The 12,196-nt window shown below is 52.6% G+C and overlaps 1 protein-coding gene and 1 long non-coding RNA gene across 4 annotated transcripts; one reads left to right on the plus strand and one right to left on the minus strand.

Annotated features, from left to right (window-relative positions):
• Positions 1 to 809: 809 nt before the first annotated feature.
• Positions 810 to 7,809, minus strand: b3galt2 (UDP-Gal:betaGlcNAc beta 1,3-galactosyltransferase, polypeptide 2). 2 transcript variants are annotated; one of them, XM_086115575.1, is made up of 3 exons: positions 6,203 to 6,286; positions 5,952 to 6,053; positions 810 to 2,896 (listed from the first exon to the last, which is right to left on the minus strand). In XM_086115575.1, the coding sequence occupies exon 3, from the start codon at positions 2,612 to 2,614 to the stop codon at positions 1,313 to 1,315; it is 1,302 nt and encodes a 433-aa protein (XP_085971701.1). In that variant the 5' UTR covers positions 2,615 to 2,896; positions 5,952 to 6,053; positions 6,203 to 6,286; the 3' UTR covers positions 810 to 1,312. The 2 variants fall into 2 exon arrangements, with proteins under 2 accessions (XP_085971701.1, XP_085971700.1); XM_086115574.1 differs by lacking the exon at positions 5,952 to 6,053 and having other exon boundaries at positions 6,203 to 7,809.
• Positions 7,810 to 7,907: 98 nt separating this feature from the next.
• Positions 7,908 to 11,963, plus strand: LOC147203183 (uncharacterized). Of its 2 annotated transcripts, XR_015101488.1 has the most exons (3): positions 7,908 to 8,026; positions 8,734 to 9,755; positions 9,842 to 11,963. It is a non-coding gene; the product is annotated as an uncharacterized LOC147203183 (long non-coding RNA). The 2 variants fall into 2 exon arrangements; XR_015101487.1 differs by having other exon boundaries at positions 8,734 to 11,963.
• The last annotated feature ends 233 nt before the right edge of the window (positions 11,964 to 12,196 follow it).

Here is a 12,196-nt window from a genome sequence, read left to right on the forward strand (position 1 = left end):
GTTATTTTCACAGGTATTGTCAGATCCCAGAATACATTACCGATGGCTAGCTAACTAACTCTACATGGCTAGCTAGCTAGATAGCTATACAAGATAGCTAGGAAGATAGACAGGCTAGCTAACGAGATCGATAAACAAGCTAGCTAGCTAGATAGCAAGATAGCTAGGTAGAAACTCCGTGAAGAAGACGGCCTACGCTACTGGACTTGCTGAAGAGGTGCCACTGCTTGCGTTTCGTGTGTTATTTCTGTCGCCAGCCCGCACATCAAGAGCGCATTTTCAAAACAAGACGAAAGTCAATGCCATCAATCGGGCTATTCCAGTCACTGTGTGCCGGTTCTTTTGTTTTGTTGCACAAGTCCCACTGACAGCCTTTCATCCTTTAATTAGAAATCCAAAAATATGTTTTTCAGCAGAATGTCATATATGCCCCAGAGCAATGACCTTCATGCTTAATTCATTGCCTTGAGTTTGTATCCCCCCCCCCCCCCATTATGCATTCTAGAACCGGATTGAAGCATTCAAATGAAGCTCGTGCGATGTGATCATGGAATTAACATCGATGCCGGCTGCTCTGTTCACCTCTGCTGTGGGGGGGGGGTGCAGTTGCCACCAAACGGTTGCCCGTCTCGATACGTGCCCTGCGACTCACCGGCACCCGGTCCCAGAGCGGAGCCCGCCTCTCACCCAAAATCAGCTGGAATGAGCTCAAGCTCCCCCGTGCTGCGTTTCACAGAATGTCAACGGATGGATGGATGAACTCGGTCCATTTTATCGTTAGCTGGGCAGAAACGCAAGCACAATCATCGTTGTGTGCTTTCACGTTTATTTCTTTTTTTTTTTGGATAAAATACAGGATATGGCAGATAAAGCTTTGGAATCGGAACCGGAACGTAAACTGACAGAAACACAGAAAGAGGTCAGGAAAAGTGGTCAACACCAAAGATATTTTCATGGCTATTTAGGTAGTATAACTTTCAACAAAAGACATATACATTTCCCTTTGTCTGTGTAAACACGTCGGCGGTGACTTTTGAAGCTTTTTTTTTTTTTCGACGCATCCGTGCGGAATACTCCGTCAACTTTCAGCGAGCACCGTCGGGGGCCCACGCTCCACGTCACCGATGCGTCCGTCGGTCCTCGCGCCTCGCGGACGTACGTACGGATACAAGACTTGACATTTCTCTCCCAAAATGAAAGCGAAACGGTTCGAGGCATCGACTGTACACAATACCAATGAAACAAATGTGCTTTTCCTACGCGGCGACTCGTGCCGAGGTCAAAAAAACCCCGTCCTCCGTCGGCCGCGCGATCACGGGGGCCGCTCGCCGTGGAACCTCCGTTGCCTGTACCTGCCGTTCTTTTCCTTTGCCGTGTTGATGCAGGCGTTGTGCTTGTTACTCTGCAAGTGGTTCCAGTACTTGATCAGTTCGTTTGGGTGGAACTGATGCGAGGTGATGAGGTGGCTGTACTTGCAACTGGAATAAGACACCCGCCAGTGGTTGAAGAGGAATTCGTTGGGGGGCGGAGTGGGGTCCACGCGCAACTTTGCCAGGCATATTCCCACGTACACGTCCTCCAGGTGAAGCCTGCGTATGCCCAGGGAGGCCTGGTAGATGAGTTGCGCCATGTCCCCCGAGAAGACGTACCCCGTGCCGGAGCAGAAGGTGGGGTAGCGCTCGCTGGGGTACAGCTCCGGCGGCATGTACCACTTGCTGTCCTTATTTCGGTTGGGCGCGTAGCCTCTCATCAGATAGCCCGTGAAGTACCTCCGCTTGGGAGGCAGCTCGGGCTTCAGCAGCTTCTGAATGAGATACTCCGTATTGACAAACATGTCGCTGTCCGTCTTCATCACGTAGGAGGCGCGCGGGCAATACGTGGCCACCCAGTTCATGGCCATTAAAGTTTTGATGGTCAGGTTGCGATACGTGTCCCGATAGTCCTGCTGGATGATGTCTCGGTAAACGCGGCTCTCCTCCTCGATGGCGCTCTGGAGGGAGGCGTCGGAATTCTTTCCGACGCCGAGCAGGAAGAGCCGTACGAAGCCCAGGCCGGCGGCCACGCTGTCGTTGCCCCACGTGCGGCGGATGGCGCGACGGGCGTCGGCCTGGCCCGGCTCGGCGGCGATGAGCAGGACGAGGAAGGGCGCGCCGTCGCCGCACTTGAAGGGTTGGTTGAGGATGTAGCGGTAGGGCTGAGCGCTGAGCTTCCCTCCCGCGTCCATCTCCTTCTGCAAAGTCTTGTTGGCGCTCGCCGAGTCTCCCGGTCCCGTCGCGGCCGTTCGGACGCCGCCGAGCGCCTCTCCGGCCGGCCGGGAGCTAAGATCGAGCGGAGGCCTCGCCGCCGCGAAAGCCGCCTCCCGCCAAAGGCCCCGAAGGGAGCCGCTCCGGTTGGCCTCCGCCCCCCCGGGACCGCGGAAACCCCCGACGGTGTAGGCCAGCGGGTTTTCCCGCGGCCCGGCGCGGCCGGCCAGCCAGTCCTGGCGGCCCAAAAACGAAAAGAGGGTAAAGAGCAGCGCCAGCGAGAGGAGGCCCGCCACGTGGGTCCGAAATAGCGAGCGCTTGGCGCTCCACGTCATCTTGACGGGACAGCAATGGCGCCGTCTCCACTGCATGCTGCGGGGCCGCTGCGCGAGAATGGCCGGCGACGGTCGCGCGGGGTGGCCTCCAACATGTGCTTGCCAAAAAAGTCAGTGCGCTCGGAGTCGCGGGATCGGGTACAAAGTCTTTGGACGTTGGCGCGGCGAAGCTCAAACGTGGGCCCGGCGGCACCGGCGAGGCAACGATTTCTCCTGGAGACCTTCGGGATTTCTCTTTGAAACCGGTGATGACAAAGTCACGTCGCGCGCCTCGCCTCCGTCAGGATATGACCGGCTTCGCTTCCTCCGAGCTGAAATCTGAAAAGAAAGAAAGAGAAAAAAAAAAAAAAAAAAGGAGAGATCAGCGCATCGGACTCGCGTTCTTTTCGCTCGCATCAACTTGCATGTAAATTGTGGAATTGTGCTCGCGGAGAGGAAGCGGGGCTATTGGAGAGGGGGCCGAAAAACGCCAAGGGAGAGATTTCTGCACTGCGGTGGGGAGGCAGAAAGGCGCGCGCGGCGTTTTCAGACCAAATCGGAGAAGAACTCGAAAGAAGCCCGATTACAAATTGGTAAAAATGGCCCGCGGCGATGACGATCTTTTCCCGGCAGTCACCTTAAGCTCATCAACGCCGCGTCGCCGTCGAAATGAGACCGCCCGGATCGCCAGCGCGGGCAGGAATGTATCATCCCCGGCACAAACCCCACACGTAGATACGCCCGTACTGACGAGAGACATCGGAGATCGCATCTTTGGTCACGAGGGAAGCGGAACGCTCGTCGCACTTTCATGAGGACAAACTTGTGCATTGGGTGCATCCTGCTCATGAAAACAAAAATCTACAAAGGTCAAGAAAAGACACGGGACGGGAATGGTGACCTCAAGTACTTCCAGCAGCAGGAATAAAAAGCACCGATCGGCCACTAGCTAATACATGTAACAGCGTGAGTGACACGCAAGGCATTAAGGTGAAATCCACTTTGGCTGAAAAGTGGATTTCACACCAGCCGAAATCGGGAAACGGAACCATTTTCTTTTTTTCCCGAATCAAAATAAGAAAAAAGTAAACGGGTTCAAGATGAATCGGTTCGCGAATACCGACACTCCGACAGCATGCGAGTGTGCGAAAGGAATATGCTCACAACGCGAGACTGTAACGGGATCACTTGAAATAGGCCGCCTCGCAAGAACGCCGCTCTTTACTCCGACGCGTCGGTCAAGTTGTGGCCCTCGTTTTTGGAATTCATGGAAAAATGAAGCGGAGAGGGGCGGTATAATGACGTTTGTCGTCTCGCTATCTCGCACCCGCACATTTTTTCCATTTGCGAGCGAGGGCTCGGCCACGTGGGCCCGATACGCACGTTTAGAAATTTGCCGTTCGCCGTCTTTGGCGCTTTGTAACCGAAGGAGGCTTGAGCAATTCTAGTCATGGGATGACTCAAGGAAACGTGTGCAAAAGGGAAGCAAACTCAATCGAAGCGACGGGGAGCGACGAGTTGTTGTCAAGACACGGACGACGTGGCGGGGGGGTGCCCGAGCCCGTTTTTTTGGACGTCTCCCTCCTCCAACGCGCATCATGACCAAATGGTTGCCGGTCAGAGCATTTGAGCGCGCTGAGCAGGGAGCTCTCAAGGACCGGGCTCGCTCGCCCCCCCCCCACCCCACCCCACCCCGCGTTCTACACGGAATCTGGCGAGAGCAATGAGTTGCTTATCCTTGCGCTGAGCCACGGCTCGAGAAGGCTTTTAAGAATGGCCTTTTTTTTTTTTTTTTTTTTTTAGCTCAAGGGCATCCTGATTGGGCTTGTCATAAAACAAATCTCCCAAGGCTCCCCTCACTGGGCTCTTAAAGTAAACAACTTTTGGACAGGTAGTACTCCCCCCCACAAAAAAAAAAAAAAAAGAGAATAAAGTCAAGGTGAGGGTGATCTTGGCACTTTCTCCTGACAGCATTCCTTCTCTGTCATGAGAAATTTGACCAGATGATAACTTTGACATCACATTTTGATCCTTTCGGTGTAAATTGAAACGCTTCCCTCCCAAAAAGACATGCAAATGTTTGCACTTGCGTGTTGAAAGATAAAAATACAGGCCAGGAGCGTGAGGTCTTGGGGAGCCCCTATCCAGCCTGATTTAGATGCCCCCCCCCCTCTCTCCGTCCCCCCCCCCCCCCCCACCTCCGAGACACCCGATCGAAATGATCGGGACCATTCCCAGCTTGCTGCCAAGCTGATCATTTGAATTCGGCGTGTCGGAGGAGGGCCCCCCCCCTCGAGGACCGGACTTGGGCCCCCACCCCTAGACATACAGTACCTTGGCCCCTGTTACCATGGCAAGAACAAAAACGAGGAGCGTGAGTCTCAATAAATTGGATAAGGTGACGACTCTGAAGTTGGCCTCAGAGTGGAGACAATTGATGCCACCGGCACCGTTTCCAGATCAATACTTGGAAAAGCAAGGAGCTGCGCGCTGGCTTGCCAAGGGAGGAAAAACATCCTACACTGGAAGTGCCTTTGACATTTTGGGGAGCTCAAAAAGATGGCATATTGACATTTTCTGAATTTTTAAAGGTCATAAAGTGACTCCCCCCCCCCCCCCCAAAAAAAATTAATTACAAAAAATGAAGTGAGGCGATATTACCAAAAGACGAGGGAAAGGAACCAAAAAAAATCCCGTCCACACTTAGCTCCGACTTTATGGCTTAACCTGGCTTCATTTCTCATGAGGGGGGCGGGGGGGGGGGGGGGCTCTATTCTTCGCGTGAACACCAAGCTACGCTTACACGGGACCAAAAGTATGAAAAACAGCCCTAGGCCCTAAAGCTGAACAAGACCGGCTGTCATCCAGCGTTCCTTCGCGTGACGCGAAGGGCTTTTGTAACCTTGAAAGGTCAGATGGCGGCACCACCCTAAATGACTTTGACCGTGACGTCACGATCAGTCGAACAGCTCAACGACAGATTTTTCTGGCATCGCTGATAATTACTCTGCTGTAATTTGACTCTTGACGGGCGGAGAGACATTTGAAAGGCCCGTTTTGTTTTTTTGTTTTTTGGTGTGTCGAATCCATTGAAGTCTTTTTTTAATGTATTTTTTATAGTCTGGCTCGGCTGTTGGCAGCGATTCCCGGATTTGTTGCCAAATGCCTCGGAGAGCATCGGAAACTCCCCGGCCTTCCCTCTTGGCAGGGGCAAGCCCGTTTCCTTTTTTTAAAAAAAAATTTTTAACTTGATCATTTGCAAATGAATAGCGAATACACAAAGGCACTTCCCAATTCGGCCCGAACTCAAACAATTCTGCGCTTTTGTCTCGGGTACTGCAGAAGTTGCGCGGCCGAAGAAAGAGCCGGCCGGCCGGCCGGCCGCTGCGCTCACCTGCTTGAACACCTGCCCGGGCAACCTTTGCAAGCAGTCAACGCTCGCTGGGAGGAATCGGATGCACGTCAAACGGGCGAACGACTCCCACAGCTCAAGCGCCTACAGGCGGGCAAGCAAGCGGACAGGCGGACAGGCGGGCAGGCGCGATGGCCGAGCGCGACAGTCAGCGGGGAGAGAAAGTGGGTGGGGACGGCTAAATAAATGATGAGGATGTGGAAGGACTCTTGGAGATGTGCGGCGCAGCGTACCTGCTGTTCCTCGCGTCGTTGCCGCTTCTGTCGACGGCTGCAATCGGCCCCGCCGCGAGCCTCGAGTCGACCACATCTCGGGGGGGGGGGGGGGGGGGGGGGGGGTCCGAAAAGGCGTTCTTTCCACCGCTAGCCGCACCGGCGCGTCAGGTCCTCGTTCACGGCCATCTCAACAGTCTTCAAGCCTGCGGGGTTTTCAAGCACCACCCCCCCACCCCTCCCCGACACCCCTCCCCCCTGCTGCAACGCCTCCCTCTCCTGGTCTCCGGCAAAACACCGCCGCCTCCCGAAGCGAGCCGCTCGGACGCTCGCCCTTGTTTACCGAGTTGCTTTTGCCAAAACGTAGACGAGAGACGTAGCGGGATGAGCGGCGAGAAGGCTCTCGCCCGGCAGCCGCGCGCAGAGAGAGCGACGGGGGCGAAAAGGCTTGAACGGTCCCCCTTAACAATGGAATCCAGCGGGTCTCATCCCAAAACCTCCGCCCCCCCCGCCCTCGCGCCGCGTTCCGTTCATCTTGTCCGCCTCGCAGCGACCGCGGTGGGCTTTACTCGCAGCTGACGGGAGTCCGAGACCGGGCTGGATGTCAGACACGGCCGCGGTGACGGAACTCGAGCGCGTCACCGCGTTTTTGAGGCCGGCATCTCACGTGACCTCGCGGGCCGCTCGTGCTGTATTCAAGGAGGGTGGGACAAACGAAACGCCGTCAAACCTTCAAATGGTTGACGTTGCGGTCGCCACAAGCCGAAAGCTTGCAATTGCCCGATTGCGCCAATTTCCACTTGACGCCGCTGCCATTTTGCAGTCGACGTTCTTTTACCATCTGCGCTGATAGCCGAGTCACGAACGCGCCGCCACAAATTTGATCCGTTCCCCCTCGTCTTGCTGTTAAGGCCATTCAAAGTAGGAATTACTAGTTCATATAAAATTAGGAGGTTCGCGGTTAATACGTTCTTCAACAAAAGTTCACCCCAGATAAAAAAAAAAACAGACAAAAATACATCACAGGAGCAGGTGAAGTAGAAGCACGTTCAGGACTTATAAAAAAAACACCTACAAAAAATTGAAGGGATACAAGTAACAATCCTGACGACGCAGTCTAAAGCATCAACAAATATATCTGCTGCGTCATGCTTAGTATTCTAACACCGAGGGGAAAAAAATCTCATCAAATCACACAACAGCACGCATAATTGAAAACATGAAACAGTCGAGTTTTACATCAAAGCTTCCTTGACTTCATGTAGACCCGAAACGTAAATCAATTCCCAAATGCAAATTTGTATTCCATAATTGGACGCGACGGTATTTCCATCAAAACCGTCCTCCAGATGTCTGGCGCGTTGGGAGCTAACTGGTCTGTGCGGTTGGCTCGAGAATGACACATTTTGTGGCAAGTTTGAACCGACGCCATGTTGAAAATTTCATCTGTGCTGTATGTTGCACATAAAGCACATTTGACAAGCAAGTTGTACTTGCTACTTGATATTTGATATTTCCATTCTGATGCTGGAAACTGATTTTTTTTATTTTTTTTCCCCCAACTAGTTTCACAACTACCATTTTTCCCACATCCATTAAATGCATCGTGTATCCTTCCCCTTTTCCTTTCCTGCCTGTTTCCTCCCAAGTCACTCGACCCCCCCCCCTCCTCCTCCCTCCCCTGTCATGGGATTGAAAAAAAGAGGAATTAACTGTGTGAAAGCACGGTGGCCAGCGGTTGTCTGGTAACAGCGGATTAAGCGGCTCTGCGCTCTTTGTTCCACACCGCTGAGACAATTGGACAATTAAAGGCGGACGCCATTGCTTCGACGAGCGTGCCAAATGGTAACTTTGATGATGTTGGCGCTCGTTCATTTCGAGAAATTCATGTCCGTCGAGAATGCACGCAAAGCCCCTCTCACGCGAAGCTCGTGTAAGCGGTCGGAGACGGACTTTGGGCCTTGAGCGGCAGTGAGAATAGCGGCAGGTATCATAGGCGCGCACGGGACTGAATAATTAATAGGAAGTGCATCTTTGACAGGTAGACTTTGGAGGCCGTGAGCTCGCCAATGAGAGCGTATTTGTCAGACCAAAGGACTGTCGGGCGAGTGATTGATACCCCGTGGCTGCCGGGTTAAAAGCAGCGTGCCTCGACATTAATATCATACGGCATCCGCGACTTCCTCATCTTGTCATCCCGGGCCTCCCATGAGTATACAAATTGAAAATCGCCCTCTTTAATCGAGGAAAAGCTTCCTACTTATTTCTGAAATCAAGAAGTTCTTTGGAAATAGCGTAGCGTATTTTCCCGGCCATACGGCCCAGCATATTAAAAGGCGCGCCGTCCGTATTGAACACGTACACAAGGCGCATTGTATTATTGGCCAAACGTACTGTATGCTGCCTTCCAAAAATACGGCCGCATGTTTTGAAAAAGGCAACGGGAGCAAAACTCAGTTCGGTGGTACTTTATTGAAGTGTTTGTCAATGTACTCACATTATTATTATTATTATTTTTTTTTTTTGCCATTTTTTTGCCTTCTTCTCGACAGTGCGGACGTCGAAAGTGAGCGGCACCTCCCCCATGTCGGCGACGCGGTTGGGCTGGACGCGTTTGTTGGCGGTACCGTATTGGCTCGAATATAAGACGGCCGTGATTATAAGACGACTCCCTCTTTTTCAAGACTCAAGTTTGGAAAAAAGAGATTTTTTGGACACCAAATTAATTTTTATACAGAAAATAATGACAGTACATCTGAAACAAATGATTATATCGATATATTGGAGAGAAAAGCATGTTATTTGGCCTCATTCGAATCTTAATATCTGAACATTTAAATATGTAAACAAAGTGCAATCACATTCGTAAACGAATGGCTTCTGTTTTTTTTTACATCATAACTTCTCCGCAGCTTTTTATTTTTATTCTTGGTGACGGGGGTTCACTCTGGCCTGGGGAATCAGAAAGTTCAGCATTCGCTTCAATGATATCTGGCGCCATCTAGCGTCGCGAATGGGTACAACGTCTAGACCCCGAATATAAGACGAGTCGAAGACGGGCCCGTTTTCTCTTCCAAATCGAACACGGTCAAGCGCGTTTGAATATGTGACGTTACATCATCACTTGAAGACTAAAAGCGCAAAAGTCAGGCCGTCATAGCAACCGAGAGCGCGACTTTCTCTTGACAGCGCGGGAAAAGAGATGACGCTTCCTCTAGCCATAAAAGTAGCGAGCGCCGGTCCCGTGTTTGCGGCCGCATCCGGAGTGCACGAGGAGTGCAGCCTGTGCTCCTTACGTTGCTATGGCAACTCACTGGTGAAGGAGAGAACGGACGTCACGCGTGTGCCGTTTTCGCGAGGCCCTTCCCTCTCGCCCTTCCCCATCCTCTCATCTCGCGGGGGGAGAAAAACAAGAAGTCTGCCCTCCGTCTTCCACCTTCCTTTCGTCAAATATCATTTCAACAAAAGCGTGTTCCTTTCCGGCCACTCGCCAGTCCTCATTGTGTTTAGATTGTCCGGTTGGGTCAAAATAAACACCGGTTGCCGAGCGTTCAGCCCTGCTTCGATGACACGCGTGAGTGACGCCGCCGCCGCAACAACAACAACAAGCAAATCTACCTTCCCCGTTCTCCGGAGTGAAATACGATTTGATTTCCCCAGCAAACCGACTGCGAGCCGAGCCGTCTTCCTGCGGTGACGGCGAACCGCCCGTACGCTGCCGACTGCGCACAATGAGGGGAAGACAAAACATTTCCTGAACCCCCCCTCGCATCACATCTCAAACGTTTCATTCGATCACGCGAGAGGCCAAAGTCAAGACAAGCACTCTCGCTACTTTGTTGGGCTCAAGCGTTGTTTCGTTTTAGCCGAGTTTCTCCACAAATCCGCATCTCACCCGGCATGTCCGACTGCATTAAAAACTACGCGTCAAGACAATCGTCTGTTTTTGTGCCCCGTTTTGCAACTTTCCCTACCGAGGACGTTAAATGCCGCACTATTTGGAGATGATCTTTACGTCTGAGGTGTGTGAGGCAGCTGGCTCGAGTCAAGCCTCTCCTTTCCTTTTTTTTTTTCTCCCAACACTTGGAGTTACAGTCCTGCTTGCCTTCGAAGGACCCGAACGCACTTGACTTTGGGGTCCGCCGATCCTCCATCAAGCGTCTCCAGTTGGTCCCGAACGCTGCCGCTGGCCTCTCGACTGCTACTCGTAAGAGGGGGCGCGTGACTCCTACTCTGGCTTCTCTTCACTGGCTACATTTGGAAAATTCTATGATTGATTTTCTTGCAACGGCCTGGCCCCACCTGATCTCTGCGAGCGAGTCCGCCTCTCCACGTCTGCGGCCCAGACGCTGTTTGGGGCACCGAGAACTAAGCGGAGGCTCCGAGGGGATGGAGCCTTTTCCGTCGCCGCTCCCCCCCCCCTCTTTGGACTGACCTCCCGCTGGACATTCGGCAAGCCCCCCCCCCCTCGCTGCCCACCTTTCAAACTCGGCATTTTGATTCTTTGCCTTTTGACTCCGCATGAGACTTGGCTTGTATCGTTGGACTGTTTTTATGCTTTCCGATGTCTTTTTTTCATACCCGTCAACTTCTGGGAGCGCCAACCTGCATAAACTACCAAAAAAAATCCTTATAACATACCGAAGCATTTTATATGTCAAAATAACGGCAGAAAAAAAACCTTGAACTTGCTTGTACCCTACCGAAGTATGCGATGAATACTTTGCTGTTTTCAACTAGGAACCACGTGATTTACTGGAAAGTTACCGGAAATGAAAGCATTCGAGTAGACGAGCACCATTCTGGGCAAAAGCAAACGGAACTACCTGTTAGGGGGGGAAAAAAAACCCAGAAATTTTCAGAATCCGTATGATTTGTGCGATACGGCCATATACGCAAGATTCACCACGAAATCCGTGTGAACTGTGGCTAAACCGTATGAGTTGACAGGTATGTATTTTATTCATTTTATTGTCTGTTGGGCCGGCAATCTGAAATCTGAAACGCGTTGAATATTTCGGAGCGAACCCGCTCATATGCGCGCGCGAGGGAAAGGCGATCCGTCTCGAGCCGTTTGAGTCTGTGGGCAGCACAAAAAGGTGACGCGCGCTCCCGTCGCGCTGCCCGACCTCGACTCCGTTGTCAACCGAACAAATTTTATTGAACGAAATCATGCTTTACTGAATTCCGTTTGACCGGAATGCTTTGTTCCGGCGGTCGAAAAATTGACCAGCCACGCGCGCGTCTCGCAGCGAGATTGGGTCAGCAGTTCCGAGGGCGCCCGCCCGCTCTCCGTCCGTGTTCTTCTCCGGGCTTTTCACGCGCGTCGAGGTGTATGAGGAAGCAGGAAATGAAGCGTGAACGCCGCACGGCCCGCGCGGCACCGCGATGGCTAAAACGCAGAGGTCAGCGATTACTTTCAAGCACGCTGGTCCTTATCCCCATCGCAACGTCGAATCGAGTCATGAATCAACGCAAAGCCGGCCGGGCTTTTTCTCTTCAACGGACTGCTGCCCCCCCCCCCACCCCGTGCCCCGCCCCAGACCACAAGGATGACACTTCAACCAGCGGTCGCGCCTCCACGAGCATCTTTTGCCCTCCGCTTTTTGTCGTTCCGACGACTGAGCTTGGCTCCAACCCGTCAACGCCGTCGGGAGGAGAATCAAACATTTGTTCATTTGATTTCCCCGCTTGGCCTCGTCGAACTCAAAAGAGACAAAAGAGACGGCGCGGCATGTGCGTGTCTTGCTTTCTCTGACTGACGCAGAAAAGGATAAATCTGGTTTTTGTTTTTGTTTTTTTTCCTCCAATGCGATCCTGCCAAAGTAGCCCGCGGGCAGGCTTTGCCGTTTCAAATCAACCGTTCGTCATCCCCGTTGCTTCGCAATCCAACATTTCGGGAACATCGGGCCCGAGGCGTCACCGAGAGAATGACGGCGCGGGGCGTCGCCGTACACCGTACCCGCTTGTCCAACCTCTCGCTAACGTTCTGTGACTTCCTTCAAAGCATTTTTG

The sequence above is a fragment of the Hippocampus guttulatus genome, chromosome 7 (assembly GCF_054856545.1).
Source record: "Hippocampus guttulatus isolate MCC_2025c chromosome 7, RoL_Hgut_1.0, whole genome shotgun sequence".
Taxonomy (NCBI): Eukaryota; Metazoa; Chordata; class Actinopteri; order Syngnathiformes; family Syngnathidae; genus Hippocampus; species Hippocampus guttulatus.

Bases quoted from the DNA above. Each gene is read 5' to 3' on its own strand.
- b3galt2 (XM_086115574.1), bottom strand. From the start codon at position 2,614: ATGCAGTGGAGACGGCGCCATTGCTGTCCCGTCAAGATGACGTGGAGC.